The sequence below is a fragment of the Prionailurus bengalensis genome, chromosome C2, assembly GCF_016509475.1.
Source record: "Prionailurus bengalensis isolate Pbe53 chromosome C2, Fcat_Pben_1.1_paternal_pri, whole genome shotgun sequence".
Taxonomy (NCBI): domain Eukaryota; kingdom Metazoa; phylum Chordata; class Mammalia; order Carnivora; family Felidae; genus Prionailurus; species Prionailurus bengalensis.
In genome coordinates, this window is record NC_057350.1 from 9,098,010 (window position 1) to 9,123,725 (window position 25,716).

Here is a 25,716-nt window from a genome sequence, read left to right on the forward strand (position 1 = left end):
TAAGAGGACCGGCCGTGACGGACGTGCCTGCCCCCGGCGGCACACGCTCGCTCTCTGCCCGAGCGCCCTTGCCCTGGTGGGCACCCCGCCTGGAGGCCGCTGGCACAGTGGCTCGGGCCCGGTCACCCACTGTGGTGTGAGGAGGCACCAGGAATGGCCGGCAACACTGAGGAGCAAACACCCCGCACGACGGCAGATCCCGGGTGGTGAGTCGGTTCTTACCACCCGCCCTTCAGGCCGGGCTCCTTTTGCAGCAGGCTTCCCCCGGGGAACTAGCCGGATGGAAGCGGTTTTAGATCAGGACGCAGGGTTACGCGGCTTGGGCTTTGACGGCTGAGTCTGTAACTTACATCCAGTGGCGGCTGACAACTGAGTCGTACCTCGAAACACTATCTCAGGCTAAAGGTGCTCCTGGTCTGCCCCCCACCACCTTGTTGCACGAGACAGATGTGTTGACAAATACGGAGTCAGGCCAGGAAAGCGGGCTCCCTCACCGAGAACACAGGACCCATCATCGCACCTCCTTGCACAGGAATGGATGACCACGAAATATCCCTCACTCTAGCCTCAGGGGAAAAAAAACTTCAAGTTTATTTTGAGAGCGAGCGGCAGACAGGGAGAGAGAATCCCAAGCAGGCTCCACACTGTCCGCGCAGAGCCTGACCCCTAACCGCCTGAGCCGCCAGCTCCCCCACCTGCCCCAGGCGCCCCCAGCCTCAGGAAATTTAAAATGATCTTTTGTCTCTGAGGAGCCGATGGCATCTCACACGTTATCTTTTCAAACACACAGCAGAGCTACCGGATTACGGCTGCCAGTGAGGACAGAGAGTAAGCAAGAAAAAGCTTTCCGTGGAAATGTATTTAAATAACCAGAAGAGATCATACGCGGGGAAAGCTTTCCTCTTAGGATTACCTAGTCATGGCTGGCCGTCAGAATTACTTGGAGCTCTGGGTGCCTGGGTGGCTCAGTGGGTTAAGTGTCCAACTTTGGCTCGGGTCATGATCTCATGGCTCATGAGTTCGAGCCCTGCATCGGGCTCTGCGCTGACGGCTCAGAACCTGGAGCCTGCTTCGGATTCTGTGTCTCCTCTCTCTGCCTCTCCCTTGCTCACGTAGTCTCAAAAATAAACATTAAAAACAAAATTACTCAGCTTTTCAAGAACCCTGACCATGCCCCCAGCCCCATCAGGCCACACACTCTGGAGCAGGCACCCAGGTGACGGTATCCTTGTCACCTGTTTGGGTGATTTCAGTGTGCAGTGAAGGTTGAGAATCAGTGGTCAAAACAGATACCATTTGACATCTTAAAGTATCTTCATACTGAGTGTAACCCACACCTGTGGCGTCATAGCTGTGCACACATTCACCGCCCCCCGCCCCACCCCGTTCAGTCCACTGTGAATCATCCCTCGGGTGCCACTTTCCCATCTAGACGGGAAGCAGACTCTTCTTCTGGGTAACTAGGTTATGGATTAAGCAACAAATTGATCCTCTTTCCAATTCTTTCCTTTGTTGCTGCTGACCTGAGTTCAAAAGGGCACACTCCTCCACTCCTTGGCCACTTCCCGTCAGACTTGACTGGGGTTCCGTCTCTTCCAGACTGGGAAGAACGCCAGGGGTGGTGGGGGGAAGGCCTCGCTTGCACGACTCATGGTGTCCGCTATGCCAAAGTGGCAGGTGTCACACATCCTGAAATTCAACGGTAGCACCTCCTCTGGGTGAGAAGCAGCAGCGGGCGCTTCCAGACGGGGGTTCCACCCCGTTGCCGCAGGACCAGCAGCCACCGCGAGCACGTTTCCCAGGGACTGCCTCCTGTGGGCAGCACCTTGTGCGCGCCCAGCCCCCAGCTCTGGTTCCCTCCCCGCAGGAGAGAACACACCCTCAACCCGGAGATGGGGAAAGCAAAGGCAGAGGCAAAAACTGCTCAGGAAAAGTTCTTTTATTCTGAAAAATCAATCTGAAAAGTTAACCTATTTGGATACCAAACTCTAAAGGGAAATCTCCACTCTCTCCCTGGGGAAAAAAAAAAAAAAAGGAAATAAATATGCCAACATAGCAACATGGTTCCTTCCAGCAGGAAGAGGGTGGCAGAGTCCCATCTCGGACCCGTTTTTCCTACTTTATTCTCGCTAGCTTTCCAGCACGAGCATTTTTATTACCTTTACAGTCAGAAAGGAAACTAACTCCTAAAAACCAACTATTCAGAAGGGAACATCAGCAGAATAAACCTTCTCAAATAGCTTTCTCCTCTCTCATGCCAGCTTTGGGAAGGGTCTGCTCGCAAAGCGTCTGCACTTTCCCTGTAAGTGTTTCAAGGACGGGCTCCCTGTTACACACTAGACAAGGCTGAACCGCTCCAGTTTCAGAAACTCAAAAGAAGATCCGGTCTATGAAAACGTTCACTGCTCCGAGGTAAGCATGTGTCTTGAATACAAGTGCAAACATAGTTCTGGAGAAAAACTGGTCCATGTGTATCTTCTGTTACAGTAAACAATTCATGAGTATCCATCAGGCTCCGCCTATTGCCACTGGTCTCCGGTGTCCCCGGCCTAGCCCCCCCTCTCTGTGCACGGGGGTCCCCAGACCTGGCAGCCTTCGAGCAGCAGACAGATCTCCTCAAGGCTCCAGACCTTGGGAACTTCCTTTGTGTTCACCAAGCCGAGGCCGCTTGGGCTCCGGAGGACTGTCCTGAGGGTCCCCGGGCGTCCCTAGAACATTAACAAGCGCAGGTTGGCAAGTAAGTGAACATTTGCTTAAAATTAAGAGCTGATATTCACAAAATAAATGTTGCGCCCAGACAAGATACCAAGGGTCCTATCTGAACATAAGGGAAAGGATCCGGTGGTTTTCAACTGGGGGCGATCTCACCTGGGCAATGTGTGGGGACACTGGAGAATGTCACAAGTTGGGGCGGGGGTGGGGGGAGAAATGGGTATCGGCATTCAGAGGTGCTAAGCACCCCACACTTGCAGGACAGCCCCCACACACAGAATTATCTGACCCAGATTGTCAAAAGTGCCCAGGTGGAGAACCCTGACCCTCCGGGGTCCCTCCGGAACCTGCCACCTACTCAGCTCCCTGAATGCCTGCGTGGAAAGGTACTCTCCCTGCCGAGAATAAACAGGCAGCCAGTGAATCTGAATGACGGTCTTATAAGATACATCCCTGCTTTCTCAGAACTGACTTAAAATTAGGTGGTTAATTTCCAAAAGAACAAAAGAGAAAGAATATCTTGAATTCTATTAAAATAACAGTATCACTTACCTGGTTCAGTTTCTTCTGTGGAAGGGGTGGAGATTATACTAATTGGTACAGAATTTGGTGGAGTCTCTGTCTTTAAGGGTAGTAAATTTATCCTCCTTAATTAAAAAAAAGTAGGAAAGAGGTACATGGTTCATTAGTATCCTAAGAATCATTTATGATGATGCCAAATTTCAAAACTACCCAAAAGAAACATTAAAAATTTTCAGCTAATCATACCATGTAGACATTAAATGTCGATGTGCCCACTTAGAAACTAAGGACTATGTTCATGTACTAAGTTCAATCATTAGGCTTATGATAGTCAATCGCTAGTCACCTAAAAGTTTCAAAACCCGTGTTTTGTTGATCTGCAGTGGTATGCTGAACACATCACTGGACACCGCATATATAAGGCTAGCCGACAATGGTTTCTACTACGGAAAGCTCTGAAACACAGTTCTTGTTTAAAATCCAATCTTATTTTTCAACAACTATTTTTTTTTAAGTTACAACAGAAGACGACTCCAAGAAATTAAGAGGGGAAAGGTTTCATAAGAGTATTTGAAAGAACACCTTCCCACTCCCTTCCTCCACCAAAAAACACAGAAAAACAAAAAAACGTTGCTAGTCTGCAGAACTCAGACACCTGAGAAGAGCCGAACGCTACATGTAATCCAGATTACAGACTGGCGAGTGAAGTCCCGGGCAGGGCAGAGGAAGCGAGACACGTGGTGCTCGTCATCTGCTCCCTCCCCAGGACTCCCACAGGATCAGACGGGGGACTTCCAGTCCTAGGAAGACCCCTGGACCCCAGCTGCCGTGCACAACAGAAGGGCTCTGTCTGCAGCACGGGCGGGGAACTCGGGCGGGCTCAGGAGTCAGAGTGATGTGAAGAAGGACAGAGACACCTGCAGCATCACCCGGGGACACGATCAGACCAGACACTGCTTACCATGAGCCAGTCCACAGATGCAGTAAAAACTGCCTAAAGATGTTCCTTTCATTTTCCCGCCTGCTGCTCAGTGCCCATGACTGTTCTGGGCAGGAGAAAACAGGTGATGACTGGGGAACCGCTTCCTGCCTTAAGGGGCTGATAACCTAACAGGGAAAACAGAAGCCTAACCAAACTCCTGCTACTGAATGTGATATGTTATGACAGAGGAAGGGCTGCAGGGACATCCAGGGAGACTCCAGTGTCACCAGGGACGCAGATGGCTGGGGCTCCCAGAGGAAGGTAAGGGCAGAGAGGCCCCTAGGGCAGAGTGTGCTCAGGGCCCTGGCCTCCAGGGGCAAACTAGAGATTACGGGACAAAGGGTGAGGCAGGGCCAGTGGGAACGGCCCCAGAGGGCAGGCTGTGGCCAACTGTCTATAGGCCGTGCACAGGGGTCTGGAGCCGGCCTGAGAGGCAGAAGTGGGGACGCAGCGGAGGTCACGGTTAGCGAGGTCTCCGGCAGCAGTGTGAAGTACTTATGGCATTTCCCCCATGAAAGGTTGGTGGCTTCCTGTTGGCAAGCCGCAGGGACGATTTCTTCTTCCATCAGAGGTTCTTACCGGGGTGTTGTCTTGCTCCAGGCCTGCAGCGTGTTCAGAGTGACCCTCCGGGATGGGGGTGCTTTGGGATTCTGCGTGCTGGGCTGCAGGGCCTTCTTCTCCTCGGAAGGCGCTGCTGGGGCTGGAGATGGTCTTGCCTGAGGCGGGGGTGTGCAGGGGCTGCTGGGGGTCCCCTCTACTAGCCTGGGGCCTGGCGAAGACCCCTGGTGTGGCTGACTCTTCGTTTTCTTTGCTGTATCGGGAGTTCCCACGCTTAAGACCGGCTTCTCTTTCAAAGGTGTTCCAAGTTCATCCTTCTCGAATGTCACAAACGAACAGTAGCCATCCGTGGAAGAAATGGCCAGGAAGGCCCCATCGCTGGACCTTTGTTCCCCAAACAGGACAAAAGGTTAGAAACCGAACCCAAGTCTATGGGCCCCTCGTCAGGCTCTCATGACTAGTGACACCATGGGAGTTCGAGCAAAATCATAGGCTTTGGGTGGTTGGTTTCCCAACCCCATTGCGTTTCTCGGGCACCGCAGTATCTCAGGACTGTCATCGAATTCACCTGGATGAAAGTGTGAGAACCTTTCCTTTTTTTGGTTTTTCTCCCCCCAAGATAAAACGAAAAGGAGAAAAAAGGCTGTAAAGAGCAAGGAAGAGATGGTGGGGGAGCAGGCCCAGGCAGAGCTGGGCACAAATCAGGAACCCAGGGGCTTGGAGGACCCCACTGGCAGGAGGCGGAGCGCAAGGTGACTCCCTGGGTGCAGCTCTGGGTGCCAGGAGCTCATGGGTGCGGGCTTCCTGCAAGCCCAGAGGGCCTGGCAAGCCCCCAACAAGCAGGGAGCCCAAAGGGTACCCCCTCCCTCAGTCTGAGAATCAGAGGAACCCCTGGAGCAACTGAATGGCATCATTCAGATGTTTCTGTTACAATAGGAAGCGGTATTATTGCTTTCCTTTAAAAAGAATTGGTAAGAGGTGCCGGGGTGGCTCAGTCTGTCAAGCATCTGACTTCAGCCCAGGTCACGATCTTGAGGTTCATGAGTTTGAGCCCCGCTCACATCAGGGCTCCGCTGCAGCCTGCTTGGGATTCTCTGTCTCCCGCCCCCATTTGCATGGGCATGCATGCGTGCTTGCTCTCCCTCTCTCAAATAAACTTAGAAAAAAAGTTAAAAAAAACCACTTTTTTTAGTGTTTATTTTTGAGAAAGACTGAGAGCCAGCAGGGGAGCGTGCAGAGAGAGGGAGACACAGAATCTGAAGCAGGCTCCAGGCTCTGAGCCGTCAGCACAGAGCCCGATGTGGGGCTCGAACTCATGGACCACAAGATCATGACCTGAGCCAAAGTCAGATTCTTAACTAACTGAGCCACCCAGGCACCCCAGAAAAAAAATAGTTTTAAATAAACTTAAAAAAAAAAGTTAAAAAAATAATTAAAAAAAAAGAAAAAGAATTGGTAAACACCGGCCAAAAAAGCCACCTGTAGCCTGGAATGCTCCCTGCCCCAAGGCTCTACTCCAGGCCCACCCTCCCTCACCACCGGCCACTCACCAGGAGACATCACTCAGGGTGTGGTAATGTATGTTAGACACGTAGCCAAAAGGGAACGGTTGCTGGGTGTCATACAAGAGCACAGAGTCTTCAGAAGCCACAGCAAACACCAGGCGGTAGGGCAGGTGCACCAGCTCCGTGCCCGGCTCCTGTGACGCTCCGTCTGCTCGGGTGAAAACAGGGACAAAGGGCAGAAAACAGAAGCCAGAGGAAACAAATTCCCAAAAGCCCTCTCTCAGGAGACGGAAATGACATCATTTTACTGAAGGCTAGTTTGCTATGTGCTTTACAAAAAAAAAAAAAATCAGTCCTTTAATTTATATGGGAATAAAGGACAACCACACGTGACCTGATGAGGACACCGTGTCCTGATCCAAGACTCAGGGGCACCCAAGGTCCAAAAAGGTGGGGGTACAAAACAAAAAAACCCGTGAATAGAACAAGTCCTTTCTGATACGAAAAATAAGGGTAACCTAGAAACATTTTATTAAGGTGATTTCAAGCTTCCAGGTAATTACATTCATTCACATGAAAGGATTAAAAAGCTTAAAACAGCTGCTTCCAGCGTTGGAGGAAGAGGGACCTGACTTACCCTCCCACCTGAAGCAACTGAAATACCAGGCAAAATCTACAAAATAATGTTTTCCAAGACTTCTGACCATCAGGCACTGAGGACAGTGATCTCTGGGGGACGGGAAGTCAAGGAGGAAATCCTACATCCAGCTTGCTGCCTGGAGCTGCCAGGCCCGGGAGAGGGAGAGGTAGAGGATGAAGCAGGGAGGCCCGGGCAGCCGGAGTTCACAGGCACAGACCTACAGGCCCTCTCAGGTCTCCAGCTGAGCCCTGATCAGCACTTGCAAGTGAGGAAACCACCCGAGGCCAGAGCAAGAACTACTGGAAAGAGAGAGTCATTCCCGAAGCTCACGCAAGGCCGGACAGAGTGTGTTCCTCCACCCAGAGTGGGAAACCTATTTCACGGGGCACCGATTACTCAGGCGGCTCTGCTTCTGCAGTGGGGAAATTAGCTCTGGACCACATGCTGCCGTGGTCCCACCGAACGAGGATAAGCGGCACGGTGTCTCCGAGTAACTTCACTGCCTCCCAGAACAAAGCTCAAGAATATTTATGAAAATATACCCAGCATCCACGGAGGTAAAATTCACAATGTCCGGCATCTAATGAAAAATTACTAGACACGCAAAGAAAATATGACCCACAATGAAGGAAAAAAAAAAAAATCAAAACGAATCCTTTGTACACAAAGTCATTAAAAGTTATTACAAAAACTATCCTACATGTTCAAGAGGAGGAAGGATGGAGTGTGTTAAGTAGAGACATGGGACACAGAGTACAGAAAACGGAAGTACTGAGAAGGAAAAAAGCAAGCAGATCGTCAGTGAACTCGGGACCAACCTCAAATGGCCTAATGCACATGTAAGCGGAGCCCCTTGTGGGCAGGAAGGGGGATGACAGAAAAGACATTTGACACTGTAACGGCTGAAATTCCCCAAAGGTGATGAAAACTATAAACCCATAGATCTAAGAGCTCAATGAACCCCAAGCACAAGAAACCTGAGAAAATTACACCAAGGCCCCTCGGAATCCGACTAAAGCCCCTGATAATGAGAAAAACCTTGAGGGGAAAAAAAAACTAAAAAAACCATCATTTTACTGCACAGGAAACGAATACTGAACGACATTCAATCTGCTCTGGATTAAAAAAAATTACTTTCATTCCTTTAAAAGTGAAGCGAAGTCAGCATCTTCTAGACAAGATGAACACTGGACAATTTTGATAACCTCGGGCTTTGCTCCTGCTCTTCACGGTAACTCAACCGCACCAAACCCACAGAGCGGTGCCCCCCACGGGAGAAAGCCCACATCACAACCCCCGCAGCCTGGTGACCTGCCTCGGCCAAGACCCAATACAACCACGGTGGCTCTAACGTACCTGTTTCCACCACCGGCCTCAACTCAAAGTAGACGGGACAGCAGCGAACTGCGAGCGTCGCTTTGCCAGGACAGGGAAGGTGAGCGATGGGCCTAAAAGATCGGTCATGACCTTCTTAGAAAAGGGCACCATTACTCACCAAAACCAAAAAGAAAGGGTAAACATTTCAACGATTTCTTCCACCGCATACCTTTTAAGATTCTTCCTGGAGAAAACATAGGTGGTATTTGTTACATTTTCTCCAGACTCCACACATCCAGCTGGGGAAGCAGGAAGAGAGAGAGAGAGGTGAGGTTTTATTAGATGAAAGAAGACACACTCAAGAGCATCCAACCCCGGCCTGTAAAACATTTCTCCCCATAGCCATGTGCCCTGGACAGTGTTTTTGTGACTGAGAACAAATACACACGGTCCCAGGCTGGGCTCAGCTCTTACTCCAGCTCTACTGACCTGTCACCTCCCCCTGAGCGGCCCACCTGCTCGGGGGGGGCTTCAGGCCTGGGCAGGAGGAACCGGGCAGGCCTCCGTCTGGGAGGCCAGTCACTTCCTGCTGGAGAAGCGCTCTCACTGTATCACCCCACTGTGTCCGCTGGATTTGAGCTTGGCTGCCAGCCAGAGCCTGCCACTAGCCTTTCCCACCTTCCTGGTGCGGCCAGGAGACCCAGGCCTCCACTGCACCCCCAACCCATGAAGCAGCTGACCTTGCTCTGGGGGGAGCCCATGTTTGAGCTCTTCCACACACTCACCCTGGGATGACCTTACAACCAGGCCAGACCCGGCCACAGAATGACTGTCCACCAGACAGCAGTATCTTTCCTGATACACACACACACACGTCATTTCACATGTGACCGTTTCGTCTCCGCTGGGGGGTGGGGAAGGGTGGACAGAGACTCCGTCAAGTAGTCTCTTCGACTCAGCCCACCCTTCCAGCCCCACAGCCACCATCCGAACAAACCACTGTGTCCTCTTTCCTCTTTGCTCGCACAACCAACACCCAGTTACAACTCCATCGCGTATATATTCAGAGGGTGGGGCTTTTAGCCTAGTTCACAAAAACAGGATCTCCTTTATACCTTCGCTTCTGTTGCTCTGTTCGGTCAACCACCCGCGAAAGCTAACTTGGATGATGTATCTTCACTAGCTGCCCCATGTTCACTGGTATGAAAATGCCGTAATTCATCCACCCGTCTTGTTCATCGGTATTATTCTTCACGACTAGAAGCCATACTTGCAATAAATATCATGGAAGATATACCTTTATGTACTAGGTTTTCATTTCTTAAAGACAGAGTTGAAGACAGTGGGGGGTGGGGACAGATGGGCTGAAAGGTACATGCATTTAACGGTTTCCAGACTGTTTTCTAAACTGGCTGTAACAATTCACGTTCCTGCAGCAATACCCACATTCTGCATGCCCATCAGCCAGGGAGATTTGCACTTTTGTCTAGTCTGAAGAGAATAAAGAAATCCCTAATCGTAGGTCACTTTATTTTGTATTTCTCTATCACTGAGGGTCCAAACCTTTCCCTGTGGGTGCTGAACACGTGAATTTGCTCCTCTACAAACTGCCTTCTTGTTTCTTTCACTCATCTTTTTCTTCTGGTTTTTTTTTTTCTCTCATCGATTTGGAAGAGCCACTGAACGTGACACACGTAAGCTCTCTCTTTCCTGTCTCGTAAACGGTGTTTTCCAGTTCCATCACTTGTCGACTGATTTCGCTTGCTGGGCCTCCACCGTACAAAAGTTCACCGTCAAACGCAAACAGGCCCATAGTTCCAGAGCTTCCAGGATTCCTGTCTCCGTCTGTCTTCCCTGGCCCTAGGATGTCCTACGTTTTCACCTTTTAGATTTAAGTATTGACTTCACCCGGAATTTATTTTCATATGTAAGTTAAGAGTCCAATAGAATTTTCTTCCAGACAGCTGGACACTCTAGCACCATTCACTCAATAATTCATTCTTCCCACTATATCAGATTTCCTTATCTCGGGATCTATTTCTGGATTTTCTGCTCTGGTTCACTAATCTGTTTATTCCTTTACCAATAACCATATTGATTTGATAACAGTGGCACCATAGTATCTGCTGACATTTAGGAAAGTGCCTGCTCAAGTATTATTCCTATTTTTCATACTTTTAAATCTATTCTTGGGGCGCCTGGGCGGTTCAGTTGATTAAGCGTCTCTCAGTTTTGGCTCAGTTCACAATCTCTCAGTTTCTAAGTTCAAGCCCCTCATCAGGCTCCATGCTGACTGTGTGGCGTCACCTGGGGACTCTCTCTCTCCCTCTCTCTCTGCGCCTCCCCTGCTCATGCTCTCTCTCTCTCTCAAAAATAATAAACTTAAAAAAAATTAAATCTATTCTTCAGCATTTATTCTCCTAACAGAGCTGGCAGGCTGTCCAACTAAAAGTAAACCAAAAGCCTCTAATAGGATCCTAATTGGAAATCAATGCGTATGTTAATTTTTAGAACTTGAGATCTCTTCGTTCAGAATTTGTTTTACAATCTTCAATAAGATCTTCTAGTCTTGATAAAGGCTTTGTGCCTTTATTAAATTTTTTCCCCATGTTTTGTGGGGTTTGCATTATGAATGGAATAATTTTCCTTTTTATATTTCTAAGTACATAGAAGTATAGAAGATTTTTAAGTATTTCATAGATAGTATCCAGCCACCTTATCAGATTTTTTTATTCGATATTTTTAAATCTCTTGGATCTTCTAGAAACATAATCCTACCACCAAGGTTTCTTCTTTCCAATCTTTGTAATTTCATTCTCTCCTCTTCCTGCATGTATTAACACCACAAAGAATAATAATGGCAAAAGCAGACATCCATCTGATACCTGATTCTAACAATATTTTTAGAGTGGTCATTTAGTAAAGATTTTTCACTGAGTTTAGTAAGCAACTTTTAATATACTTAGCAACCCCCTGTTGCTGATCCTGAGACACCCCCTCCCCAGGCCAATGTCACTCCCACATGATCCCCGATGTCCTAAGGCATCACAAGTACGCATGTACAATTCACACCCTCTCAGGCCTCCTCTGCCCAACTGGGCTGGAATACTTAGTGGCCAACCTGACCTGTGCCCTCCTGTTTGGCCCAGCCCTGGGTTAGGTGATCGCCTTCATAAAAAAGATGGGACCCAAGCCACGGAGAGGAGACATTCTTCTAAGAACACCCTGGCAATCAGTGCCCCGGCTGACGCTGCTGGGCTTAACATCATGCCTTCCTGTAGACAATGAACCTGTCTTGTCCTTGCTGATTCTGCGGTTTCGTCATACTCAAGTTATTCCAACCAAACTTGTCCCTGCCACAATAGACTGCTTCATTGAGAACAGAAACAATAAACCTCTTTTAGCTTTAGCACTATGACCTCTACATACATGCCTAGTGAAAAGACATTAACATTTTAAGTTAAATCTAAGAGAAAAATGTCTGTCACACTAGCCTAGCGGCTCCCCAACTTCTCTGCACATCAGAACTACTTGGAAATTTTTTAAATTCCAAAATCTAGAACACACACACCCTGGACCGATCAGACCGTCTCTGGGGGTGGAACCCGGGGACCAGTGCTTCCTGAAGCTCCCCTGGAGGTTTCAATGTCTGAACAAGCTGGGGGGTCGCTATTTTAATCAGGATTCACTGAGCTGACAAGCGGCAACTGGAATCACCCACTGCTGCCATCACGCCTCAAATCGGAAGCTTGTCAAACCCACCTGGTGTGAGGAGCAAAGATCCATCAGGGGTAAAACTGAGTCTACGGAAGAATGACTTCATGCTGTCGTCGTGAAACATCCGGTAACTTCGGACCTGTGGCACACAAGTTTAAACATTAATCCAAATCTTTTTTTTTTTTTTAATCCAAATCTTTACATTCACAATAACGGTTTACCACTTTTTTTTTCTGTCTTTATATAGTGTCATTTATTACACTCACGTAACAGGGGAAATATATTACAAATCAAATCACTCCAGACCGCAAGAGTGATTGCTCACAAAGATTAACTGCCCACCTGCGTTACAGAAAGTCGTATGTGCATACAGGTCTACGTGCGTGTTTGTGGTTCTACAGTTATCTTTTTAAAAAGCCTCCGTGAGAACACCATGCACTGTCAAGAGCGGTGTGTCTGGACAATGAGACCGGGGAGAAAAGCAGGATGATGTGTGCGTCCACTTAGAATTTCCAACTTAACGAACCTCTTATAAACTAGTCCGCTCTTAAACTGGTAATCCCATCTTTTCAAACCTTTCTTGAACACCTGCGTGGAACGGTTTTTGCTCCCACTCACTGCCACTGGATAAACATGAAGCATTTAAGTCTCAAGGACCCAAAGACCCGGCATTACCCTCCTTACTGTACATGAGCTCCCCATTTTGTCAGCTCGTGGCCCGCTTGGCCCCGCCAGCTGCTTGAGGCCCAGGTTTGCACCACATCCCTTTTTGGTTCCAGTGACCAACCTGCTCCCTTTTGTCTAAGTGCCTGCCTCCACGGTCTTGATTCCTCTAGGACCGCTGGCTGGGTCCCCACGGTCCTGCAGGCAGCATTCGCTCTAAACCTGCCAAGACGGCCTACTGCCCGCTGCCACCTTCCTGCGGCATAGGGCCGGGTCCCCCTCGGTCAGACGCTCGCGACTCTCCCTACACCTCAGAATCCCAGAGGCCCTGCCTACCTCAAGTCAAGCGAATCACACACGCCTGGGGGGTGGGGGGCAGGCACACATGTCTCTTAATGCTTCCAGGCGACTCCACAGTGAGCTGGGGTTGGACACCTCTACCCACCATCGGCAGCTCTCCCCTGGCCCCCGGATGTCCCCATTTCCATGCAGACCAGCCCAACACACTAACTGAGCCTTGGCTGGACCTGAGGAAGCGCACAGTAGTTCAAGTGTCAGGTGCCTGAGACCAGGGACTTAGCTGTAGGACACGGAGGAGCTGGTGACTTCCTGAAGCACTGCTAACACAGAAAGTCAACACTTCATACCTCTCCTTCGGCCCCTATTCCAGACAGCATCTTTGAGACATTAAAAGCCACACGTTTCTTCTGGGTGCTGTACACCCTGAGGATCCTAAAGAAAGAAAAACATTCTGACTGATCTCTTCTAGTGAACGAAGTGTTCCACACAGAAATAATCTAGCATCAAAACTGCAGGCCGATTAGACCAGGTCAGCCTCCAAAACCATTTATGACTGTCCCACTTAACTCATTATGACAGAAGCAAACCACCCAAAGGAGGTCACTAATGAAGTGAGGAAACGGGCCAGAACTTCACTTTTTATCGAGTGTTTCAACTTGTCAAGTAAGATGCTCGTCAGGCCTCGCCTTTTCAGGCCTTGACACTTGGCCCAGGGGCAGTTTGTAGGACTGCAGTGACATTTCTCTTGTATCGAACGGTCTCACCCTCAGGGATTTGCAAGTCAGGAAAACACCAACAGATAAATTTGCTTCTTGCTAATTCGTATTATTCCCACTAGCTAATCAGGTCATTTCACTCCCAACTGCCCGAATAAAACATACAGATCAGAAAATAAATGTACGTGGAACGTAACAGGAGATGCTTCGATTCAAAAACACTAACTCATCCACACTGCTGGGCCGTCTGAAATCAAACATGTTATGATTAAAAGAAGTTGGAAAAATACTCAAAAGGATGACCTTGACTGATGAGTAGTACACCCACCACCTCTGATTCTTAGTTCTTTGTTCCAAGAATACGATTAAATGAATGATGCCAGTAAACACCACAACAAACCTTCTTTCGGGAAAGACGAAATATTCTATGTTTACATTAACTTAAATGGAGTCATTGAAATGACTGCAGTAGTAAACTATAATCAAAAAATGAAAGAAAGATGCCTGGCTGGCTCAGTTGGTGGGGCAGGAGACTCTTGATCTCAGGGTTGTGAGTTCAAGCCCTGCGGTGGGTGTAGAGATTACTTATAAATAAAATCTTAAAAAAAAAAAAACAAAAAAACACGAAACACCCAGGGACACCTGGATGGCTCAGTCAGTTAAGCGTCCCACTCTCGATTTCGGCTCAGGTCATGATCTCATGGTTGTGAGTTTGAGCCTCACATTAGCACAGAACCTGCTTGAGATTCCCCCTCTCTTTCTCTCTCAAAATAAACAAACTTAAAAAAATAAATAAACAGGGGCGCCTGGGTGGCTCAGTCGGTTACGCGTCCAACTTTGGCTCAGGTCACAATGTCGCAGTTCATGGGTTTCAGCCCCGTGTCAGGCTCTGTGCTGACAGCTCAGAGCCTGAAGCCTGTTTCAGATTCTGTGTTTCTCTCGCTCTCTGACCCTCTCCGGCTCATGCTCTGCCTCTCAAAAATAAATGTTAAATTTTTTTCTTTTTTAAAGAAAGGAGGAGGGAAGGGAAGGGAAGGGGAAGGGAAAATTCCAACCCAACCACTAGCAACCCCTTCTTACAGAAGTCGTATTTATAAAAGACTTTTTTTAAACGTTGCCTATGAACGAGCCCCGCTTCTCTCTCTTCTCTGCCTCTCACAAGATTCTCTCTCTCTCTGCCCCTCACAAGATTCTCTCTCTCCCTCTTTCCTTGCCTCTTGCTCACTTATGCCCTCTGTCTCAAAAAAAAAAAAAAAAAAAAAAAAGAAAAACAATAAACAAATGCTGTCCGTGAAATTCAAATGCAATTCAAAACTCCCTCTACATTCATTCACCCATTCAATAAAGATTTGCTAAGTACTACATATAAGGCACTTGCCCTAATTAGTTTCCACTTTCACGTTACGGTGGGAGAGTAACAGTAAAACCAAATGCTTGACATGAAACCAAGAACAAGAAGCAAAGCTAGACCGGGCTTCAGATTGGTAAATGGTGATGAAAATCCCTCTGCAGGAAATCTCAAGCCAGCAGAGAAGACAACTTGCCAAATCCTGACGTACCTGTCACAGCTCAGGGTGGCAACATACTGACCCAAGGGGTCCCAGGTTACTCCTTGGACGTAACTTTTATGTTCATTAAAGATAGAGATCTTCTGTCCTGCGAATAAAGCACATGACAGCTTTACTAAAGCCTACTCGAGCACAAGCAGAAAAAAGTACAGTTTAAGTACTGCGCCCTTCATACCCTCCTGTCATTTAGCAGGCGCCGTGTCAGGCTCCTGGGGGACAAAGGGGACTTTACACGGCCCGCACTCCCCAGGAGCCTGCTGCTTTGGGGGAGGGACACACCATCAAAAGGCAAGCCAGCTGAGCATGGTATAGACGGGGGAGCTAAGAGGCCACGGTGAGGGTCGGCAAGGCACGAGCTGAGGTCAGCTCTCCCTACAGGGCAGGGTGAGGGGGGCTATGAAGGAGGTTTTGTAAGCCGATCCTCAGCACACGGAACAATGGGTCACTGAGAAGTCTACAGGGTGAGGTCCAATGCCAAAACGGCAAGATGAGGACAGGAGGTATGTGACAGCGACCCTCGTGTATCAGGAAAAGGTTCTGGGAATTCGAGGTGTGGCCGAGAGGAACACTCGGCTGGGAAGTGACCTGCATCGTGAAGACAAGACGGAGGGTCACAGAGGACACAGGAAGTACCACTAGTTAGGAGGGGACATCAGGCCAGGCGGGAGGCAAGGGCCGGGCAAAGCCAATAGTGATGGAAAAGGGACTCTGTGGAAAGAGAGAAAACCAGCAGCACACAAAGATTACCCAGATAAAAAGCAGAGACAGTTATGGAACCCTGGCCATTCTTAAAAAACAGACAAACAAAAACAACTCAAATGGCTCTTCTCTGCAGAGGGGTCTACACTCCTGTGACCCTGGGACCCGCCCTCCATGTGAAATGCAGCGAGGGTGCTTCAGGCTAACTTTCCTTCCCCCTCGCCTTCTTGCCAGTGTTTTTGGGGGTCTGTGAGAGTAAGGTGGCCTGCAGCCGGGTGACAGCATCTTCTCAAATGACCCTGAGTTTTACAACAGAGGCTTTTTTTTTTTTTAATTTTTTTAATGTTTATTTTTGAGAGAGTGAGCGACAGAGAGCATGAGAGGCAGAGAGGCAGAGAGAGAAAGAGACACAGAATCCGAAGCAGGCTCCAAGCTCTGAGCTGTCAGCACAGAGCCCGAAGTGGGGCTCAAACTCACAGAGTGCAAGATCATGACCCGAGCCGAAGTCAGAGGCCCAACTGACTGAGCCACCCAGGGGCCCCTCTTTTTAAAGTTTATTTATTTTGAGGGAGAGAGAGCATGAGCAGGGGAGGAGCAGCGAGAGAGGGAGAAAGTCCCAAGCAGGCTCTGCCCTGTGAATGCAGAGCCCGACACGGGACTCGATCTCATGAACCATGAGATCATGACCTGAGCTGATCAAGAGTTGGGGACACTTAACCGACTGAGCCACCCAAGTGCCCCACAAGAGGCTTTTTAACCCACAACTGCTATCATTAGGTCAGTGTGTGAGTAGGGTTTTCTGAAGAGGGACTTTCTGCGGGACCTGTCCTGCCTCACAAGCAGCTCCCCGCAGGGCCTCTGCACTGGCTGCTTCCACAGGCTGGAGCCTCTTCCCTCCCGCATTCAAGTCTTGGAGCAACCTTCTCCGATCAGCCTTTCACTCTGCGGCCCCTTCCCAGCGCCATCACTACTAACACCCCGTTAGATGGCAGCCACGATCATGTAGGATATCAAGACCTGGCAACGTTCAAGGTCATTACAACTGGCTTCAGGGGGCTGCTGGGTGGACTGTCCACACACACGGTGAAATTATCCAGGGCAATGGCCAGATGTGGGGAAGAGAAGACAGGGACACCGGCCCTCCATTCTGCCCAAGTCAGGGACTGGGTAGAACATGACAGAGGTGAGGTGAGACAGAGGGAGTCTGATTGGATGGCAGGTGGCAGGGACCTAAGGCGGACAGAGACTGTCACTGAGTGGATAAACCGGATGTGCAGGCAGCGTGGTGGGATGCCCGCTCTGCCCTGACTCCCCCCGCCAGGGCCCTCGGGCCGGGGGAGAATCCACAGCCTGCAAAAAGGGCAGGCAAAGCATTTCACGGCAATTTTTATAACTTCTCATGTGTCTCGTGTCTCCTGTCTCCCCAAACAGAAAACAGGTCCTGTAAAAGCAGTGAGGTGTCCTCGGCTGTCCTCTGTCTCCTCAAACGGATGCCAGCTCCTACCTCTCCCAACACTGACCATTCAATGCCCCATCATGACGACGTGCTAACCTTCCTGAGATCCTAAGTTCTGCAAAGGCAGGCATTAGCCCTGCCCCCAACATGTCTACACCCCCCAAGCATGTGGGATGCACCTTGCTTTGGCACCAGTAACTCAGAAACCCTCATACACGTGACCACTCTGAGTTGGATCCATGATACAGGAGGCTAATCCCTACCCTACTGAGCCAAATAGCTATTTTAGTTCACTAAAGAAACTCTTATGCCATGAAAGGTCAAGTAGGTTAGCTTTTTAGACCCTTAGAAAGTCCTTCCCCCTGACAAGAACAGAAACGTATTGGCTACCTTTACTGACATCCCATATGATGGCCGTGTTATCCACAGAGGCAGAAGCCATTAGATTCCCGTCAGTTGCCCAGCAAATATCGTACACATCTTCCAAGTGGCCTCTACAATCCAAAGAAGAAAAAGAAAAAAACATCAGAAACTTGTAAGCAAACTCAGAGACCATACACGAGAATAGGATTTTAGAGGGGGGCTCCTGGGTGGCTCAACTGACTCTTGGTTTCAGCTCAGGTCATGGTCTCATGGTTTCGTGGGTTTGAGCCCCATGTTGGGCTCTGCGCTGGCAGCGTGGAGCCTCCTTGGGATTCTCTCTCTCTCTCTCTCTCTCTCTCTCTCTCTCTCTCTCTCTCTGCCCCTCCCCTGCTCGTACTCTGTCTCTCAAAGTTTAAAAAAAAAATTTTTAAAAATAGGATTTTAGAAACTTCCACTGGAACTCTATTAGCTGCAGCTATAATCTACCACCTTCAGAGGTACTTGTATCTTTGTAATTGATTCAATCTGACTAAAGAAAATTTTACAGCAGAAATAAAATCCATTTTAATCATGTTTCTAGCTTTTAAAATGATTCTCTTATCTCTGCCTTGTGTAAGTAAAAGGTTTAAGTACGATATAAGTCAAAATGCAGGGCGCCTGGATTGGCTCAGTCAGTAAAGCATAGGACTCCTGATCTCAGGGCTGTGAGTTCAAGCCCCATGTTGGGCATAGAGCTTACTCAAAAGAACATTTTTTTTTTTTTTAATAAAAAAATGCACGTGAGTTTAATGCTCTCAGAGCAGTTAGATAAGGCACTCCCATGGTCCCTGTCCAAGTTACCTCAGGGTTTTTACGACAGTCCAATTCTCCTTGTTCAGCTGGGCCTCATCATCATCCTGAAAAGCAATCTGTTCTGGCTCCTTATTATCATTCACCTTCCACAACAGGATGACGGCATCTGTGGAGTGATTCAGTGAAAGATAAGCCACGCTTTTTGCATGCTCCTTCATTTCTGGGCTTTTAGGGCTTGAAGTCCTATTTATGTTGTTCAACAGACAGTATGGTCACAATGACGGACTTCTAAGAATTTCGACAGGAAAAACAGGTTTGCCTTCTGATCTAAAACTCCAGAATCTGGGGCGCCTGGGTGGCTCAGTGGGTTAAGTGTCCGATTCTTGGTTTCAGCTCAGGTCGTGATCTCACGGTTCATGAGTTGGAGCCCCTCATCAGGCTCTGCACTGACAGTGCACAGCCAGCTTGGGATTCTCTCTCTCCCTTACTCTCTGCCCCTTCCCTGCTCGTGCACACTGTCCCTCTCTCTCAAATAAGATAAACCTAAAAAAAAAACAACAACAAAAAAAAACAACCAACCTCTAAAATCAAACTCACACCAGATTAAGTGTTATACAAGGTCAAATTAAACAGAAGGGTCCCCAGGCCAGCAAAACACCACTGCAAAGTGGCTGACTACCTTCACAAATCCTAAGGCATAACCTATGAATGGCTGAATAGGAAAAAACAAAGAGCCACAAAGAGCCACCCGCAAGGCCTGGCAAATGGTTCCTGTGTAACCTTCAGCAGGACTTAGCATCTCGACTCCTCAGTCACTTGACCTGTAAAATGGGGGTAACCGCATACCTATCTCATAGGGCTGTCTCAAGGATTAAATGAGTGAATATGCATAAAGCACTTATAACACAATGCCTTGCACAAAGTAAGCCACGGACACATTAGCTACACACACGGATGCAGCAGGTATCTTGGCCTGACGTCATCAATTGTCTGAGTGCTATTAGCCCTTGTGCTCTGACCCCAAACTCACCACCTAAGCCTGAGCACCTCTTGGCCTCCCTCTGAATGCCAGTAGGACAATGAGCACACCAGCTGTGTGGGCACACGTGTTCTCACTCCAAGTGCACCGGAATCCCAGGAGCTTGGTGGAAAGGAGATCAGCCTTGACACTGACAAGTGGACACTCTCCACCGTTAACAGGTTTCTGGGCCCCCAAAGCCAAAGGGCTTTGCCCGACAAGTGCTGCCCTGTACACCCTCTCAGAAGACAGCCTGTCAGCCTCCCCCAGGGACAGTCCCCACTTCCCGCCTTTCCCTCTGTGCACAAACACCCTGGACACCGTGGCACTGAACTTAACCAGGTGTCTTTCCTCCTCCTGCAAAGTCTGTGATTTCTGTTTTATTTTGTACTAACCTGTAGACTGTTCTGGTGTCAAAGCGTGGGAAAACGATTTACTTTTTAGTAAAACCATAAGGAAAAAGGAAGAACGAGTTAGTAAACTGCTTAGGAAAAAGTCCCAGTTTTATGGGTTTAACATTTAATATTGTGAAGATGGCAACGTATCCCAAATAAATCTACAAATTCAAGGCAATCTTTATGCCACGTAAACACAAGCAGAAAATAGGAGTCAATATATTCCCAGGAAACAAACATGATTTAGAGGATCATTCAGACAATACTCCCCCAGCGAATCAATTAATTACAAAGAGATGTGGGAAAGGCTGTGATCACTTAGATACTAAACTAGCAATCAAAGCCAGGACAGGTGTGTTGGGACTCTGACAAAATGGTGGGCACCTTCCTACTCGTCTCCACCGGGCAGCGGATCCTGGCGAAAGTTGGGGAGGGGCCATTGTCAAACAGGTCTTTTCCGGTTAAACTTACTGTCTTCCATCCCCTCGTGCTTCCCCAGAACGCTATTTTACTGAGCTATCTAAATGACACACTGAGGTCAAATGACCCCTAAAATGAAAAAGTGGTACAGGAGCACCTGTGTGGCTCAGGAGGTTAAGCGTCCAACTTTGGCTCAGGTCATGACCTCACCGTTTGTGAGTTTGAGCCATGCGTCGGGTCGGGCTCTATGCTGACAGCTCAGAGCCTGGAGCCCACTTCAGATCCTGTGTCTCCCTCTCTCTCTGGCCCTCCTCCGCTCGCACTCTCTTTCAAAAATAAATCAACATTAAAAGAAAAATTTTTCTTTAATCACACCTAGCTCAAATCTCGCTATTTAACGTGAGACACACAGGTATCTGGTTTCTAAGGAATTTTGAAGGATAATACTAGTACTCACCATCTCCTCCTGATGCTAAAATTTCCCCATTCGGAGAAAAACGCACGACATTGACAGCTTTGGTATGGCGGGCAAGATTGGACAAAAATTCAACAATGGCCTTTCCATCGGGTCCTTTTTCCACCTTCCAGATCTGTTGATACCAAAACATTCATTCAGGGAAACATACAGTGAGCACTTGCCAATCTGTGCTTACTAAAACAACACTGTGCTTAGTTTCAGTAAGAAAATAGTTTTTCTTTTGAAACGTAAAGTGGAACTTTGCTCTGAAACATAAACCAGCAACCCCATGGCTTGCTGCCCTCCCTCCTTCCTCTTTCTCCTGCAAACCGTTCCCCAACAGGAACTGGCTCAGGATTCTTAAAAATAATGAGCCTCCCGTTTACCAATCTGGGAAACATTACTCAAGGAACAAAGCTTTCTTTTGCTTTCATGGTTCACTCAAGGCCCGGAGAATTCATCCCTCTGGGCCAGATGACGGATTGGTTTGAGTTTGTAGACTTTTGTTTCAAAGAAAAGAATGGAGAATGCACATGCACCCTCAGTAGTGCTTCTCAGGGCCTTTCTCTCTCCGCCCCACTTACCCTAACCGCCGTGTCTACACCGGCCGACGCCAGTCTGTGGATCCTCCCGGCGGTGCCATGCTGGAAGTCCAGGCTGTACACCGGCTCCTTGTTGTGCCAGGCTATTTCGCAGGTAATGACTTTCATCCTCCCGAGTCTTGATGGAGCAACACAAATCCGTCGGGCACCGTTCTTTACCCAAAGACAGAGGAAAGCTGAAAATCGTCGATAATGAACTGAATATTACAGCAGGAAAGGTGTACTGAACACTTACTATGAGCCAGGAGCCCTGCTAACCATTAAAACTGCACGCTGTAGTGGGAAAGGATGTTAGTGTTGACCTCTAATGTAACACCTTGCAGGTTCACCTAAAATGCTTCGCTGAGCCGCGGCTGTTGGAAGTTTATTCTACTGCTAGGTCCGGAAAGAGCAAAATGGAACACCCAGGCAGAGGAAATCGAGGGGCCGACCCTACGGCGCGACCGCCCCCGCTTAGTGGGGGTTGGAGGGCGTTCGGGGAGAGTCAGGGGCCGGGTCGCGCGGCGGAAGGGGCTGCCCAGGGCTAGCGGCCTCCCGGGAGAAGCTGCCAGGGCAAGTGGACAGCTTGGGGGGTCAGGGGGCTTCGAGAGACACCCACTTCCCAGGCGGCTGGGGCCGCCAGGAGGAGAGGGTCGCCCAGGGTAGAAAACCGAGGCGAGGGAACCAGAGGGGACATCCCCCCACCCCCCGCCCCGTTCCCAGGCCGCACGGGACCAAGCGCTCGGCCGGAAAGCCGAAAGCGGGCCTGTTGGGGAGGAGGCCGCACGGAGCCGGGGCGGGGAGCCGCAGAGCGCGCAAACGCACGCCGTCCGGAGCTGTGCCGGGACCCCGCGGCCCGCCCTCAGCGAGACCCTCTCGCTCTCGCTCGGCCCCGCGGGGAGACCGTGGGGACGCCGGAGCCGGCGCCAGGGAAGCAATACCTGCAGGGACGCGGTCAGTCGGCTGCACAGCCAGCTCCCGCCGCCGCTTACGCTTCTTCCCGCGCGCCACAGGCCCCGCCTCAGGGGGGGCGGGATTCCAGGTACGACCCGCCTCTTTGTAGGCGGGATTCTCGGGGAGCCCCGCCTTCGCATGGGCGGGATTACGTGGCGCCCCGCCCTTGCTCGGGCTGCAGAGGGTGGTCCAGAGCTGCGGAGTCCTCGGAGTCCCGTTGGGCCGCTGCTAATTCAGTTAATTACCTGTCCGACCGACGCATCGGTGGAAGAATAGGTGAGTTATCGACTCATTCATTCAATCATTTCTTCCCTTTTTGATTAACTCTTTTAACATTTACTGAGCATCTGCTAGACTCTGCACCCTGTGCCGGAGCTGAATAAGCAGTGGAGAGCGAAACTGACTCAGACTTACTCTCAGGGAGTTTACAGTCGGGTTAAAGGAAAAGAACGGCCCTGTACGACTGGTGGGCGGGCTACAACTCTGAGACCCGCCCAAGACCAACCCCGTCTGTCACTGGTATTCTTTCACAGCGAATATTTGAGAGCTGTAACCTGCATCAGGCCCTGTCTCCATCTCTGGAGTTTCAAGCTGACGGTCTTCTGGTCTCCTGTACACAAATAATTATTTTAAAAAGATAAAGTGAAAAGTGGTGTATAAGGAACAATGTGCTCTTACAGTTCTCAGGACGCGGTTATTTCGGATTTAAGGGCTCAAAGGAAATTTGAAGAGGGCATTTTAAATGGGCTTCAGGTAATAGTTTTGGATGAGCAGCTCTGGGAAATGGGAATTCAAGTTAAAGAAACTCACAGTTGACAACAGAGGCATAAAGGGGGAGCAGTGGGATCCGCGATGGGAAAGCATGGATGGAGCAAAGACCCGGAAGCATTTAGACATGAATGAGCAGGTCATGTGGGCTCATGTGTCTCAAAGGCAATTTTCTCATTACAAATTAACTGGAATTCTGTGTATATTTGTCTGGGAGCTTGGTTGGGACGAGATGACAGATGGACACTCTCATGCTAACAGCAGGTTTCTGAGTCTTCAAGACCAAAGGACTTTCCAAAACGAGTGCTGCCCTGTGCAACCTTGCAGAAGACAAGGCTGCCAGCCTCCCCCAGGTGACTCTCCCATTCCCCACCCTTCCCATCTTCATCTCTCCCTCTCCCTTCACCCCCTCCCTGGATATCAGTGCACTAAACTTAAACAGGTTTCTAATTCCTTTAGCAAACAAAAATTGAGAATTTTGTTTTTCATATATGTTGGCTTTTAGAACGTTTTGGAGAATTCAAAGCTATCGGATCGTCCCATGCCTGCCTGGATTGCTTACATTACACTGCAATAAGCAGATGTGGTTATAAACACTTGTTAAAAACATAATTTAACATTTTCAAATAAGGTTGTAAATCAGAAGGCAGAAATAGATGCAGCAGGCCTTTTGAAATGGGATGATTTTCCAAATGGGACAATTTATCTGTGAGTTTCTGAGAAGGCCAGGAAACAAATACCTTGGGATGCATAGCTCTTACTTGATAAAAGGAACACACAGGTTCATCTGAGGAGCCAACTCTTCTGTTTTCAGGAAAAAGAATAATGTGGATTCTTATATAAATGCTGGTTGATGCTTTTAGCCAATTTTATGAAAGGTATAGAAATTGTCACGATGTCTCATGTTGACAGGAATGACTGGAGGCTCCTTAAGCCTGACTTCTACGAGAAGCTAGGATAATGTAACCCAGATATGTAGTTTTAGATCCTATCTCCTAAATCATTGCTGGGATTCAGAGAACTTGGACTGGGAATGGCTAATATGTACTTTAGCTTTTCTGGCTGTTTTAAAAGTACAGATTCCTGGCCCTACCTAAGCCCACTGATTCAGAGTATCCAGCAGAGGGGCACCCTGGGGAGTTGGGGGTGCTGCATTTTCTCAAGATCCCAGGTGAGTCTGGTAATCAGTCTGGTTTGGACATCAGTGGTTCAGTGTCTCTCATAACCATCAGGTTTCTTCACATTTCTGACAAATGTTTTTGATTCACAAAGGAATCCCGATTATCTCCTAACATGCCAGGCTTCTAGACTACAGAGTGTGTACACACACACACACACACACACACACACAGAGGTTTAGGTACTAAATATACATCAAAGAGTTGGTTTTCTTGGTGGAAATTTTTGGGGCTTGACATTGTTGCCTGCCAGAGTGGGGATCTGAGATGTGTCAAATGTTTTCAAAAAAGAAAGGAAAGAAGGAGGGGAGAAAGGAGAGAGGGAGGGAGGGAGGAAGCAAGGAAAGTGTTTGATGGAGGCCTCAGTGTTTTGTACCAAGTTGGACTGCAGGTGATTCCAACTAGATGCTTCAACAACTACTGAACTTCACTTTGGGCCCTAAGCGTTGATTTTAGCACACTGCATCACTCTTAAAGGAAGGGGACCACAGTTATTTGGTCTCCCAAGAACTTTATATAGCGAAAATTTATATAAAGGGAGTAAATCTTTTTTTTTTTAAGTTTGCTTATTTATTTTGCAAGAGCAGGAGGGGGAGGAAGGGGGCGGAGAGAGAATCCCAAGCAGGCTCCACACTGTCGGTGCACAGCCAGACTCAGGGCTCGATCCCAAAAACTGTTAGATCATGCTCTGAGCCAAAATCAAGAGTCAAACGCCTAACTGACGGAGCCACCCAGGCAACCCTAAAGGGAGTAAATCTTAATCTGCCCTCAAAAACAAAGACTTCTCGGGGCGCCTGGGTGGCACAGTCAGTTAAGCGTCCGACTTCAGCCAGGTCACGATCTTGCGGTCCGTGAGTTCGAGCCCCGCGTCGGGCTCTGGGCTGATGGCTCAGAGCCTGGAGCCTGTTTCCGATTCTGTGTCTCCCTCTCTCTCTGCCCCTCCCCCGTTCATGCTCTGTCTCTCTCTGTCCCAAAAATAAATAAACGTTAAAAAAAAAAAATTAAAAAACAAAAACAAACAAAGACTTCTCTGAATGTACTTTACTATCATTCCCTTTTCTAAATACGAATACTCTGGAATAAAAATCTAAAGTCAGAGGATGTTCTAATAAAACATTATTAAATGATAGGAAATAGAAGTGCACTATGGGGCGCCTGGGTGGCGCAGTCGGTTAAGCGTCCGACTTCAGCCGGGTCACGATCTCGCGGTCCGGGAGTTCGAGCCCCGCGTCAGGCTCTGGGCTGATGGCTCAGAGCCTGGAGCCTGTTTCTGATTCTGTGTCTCCCTCTCTCTCTGCCCCTCCCCCGTTCATGCTCTGTCTCTCTCTGTCCCAAAAATAAATAAACGTTGAAAAAAAAAAAAAAAGAAATAGAAGTGCACTAAAATGTAACATCAGAAATTGGAAGTTCAATGCAGGGTTAGGAAAAGATATTA

The 25,716-nt window shown here is 48.7% G+C and overlaps 1 protein-coding gene across 2 annotated transcripts; it reads right to left on the reverse strand.

Moving 5' to 3' along the window:
• Positions 1-1,921: 1,921 nt before the first annotated feature.
• CHAF1B (chromatin assembly factor 1 subunit B) lies at positions 1,922-22,442 on the reverse strand. 2 transcript variants are annotated; one of them, XM_043593631.1, is made up of 14 exons: positions 22,323-22,442; positions 21,385-21,578; positions 20,801-20,933; positions 18,559-18,676; positions 17,746-17,849; positions 15,192-15,288; positions 13,264-13,348; positions 11,999-12,092; positions 8,466-8,535; positions 8,276-8,367; positions 6,325-6,487; positions 4,796-5,158; positions 3,265-3,359; positions 1,922-2,708 (listed from the first exon to the last, which is right to left on the reverse strand). In XM_043593631.1, the coding sequence occupies exons 2-14, from the start codon at positions 21,508-21,510 to the stop codon at positions 2,617-2,619; spliced, it is 1,632 nt and encodes a 543-aa protein (XP_043449566.1). In that variant the 5' UTR covers positions 21,511-21,578; positions 22,323-22,442; the 3' UTR covers positions 1,922-2,616. The 2 variants fall into 2 exon arrangements, with proteins under 2 accessions (XP_043449566.1, XP_043449567.1); XM_043593632.1 differs by lacking the exon at positions 4,796-5,158.
• Positions 22,443-25,716: the final 3,274 nt, after the last annotated feature.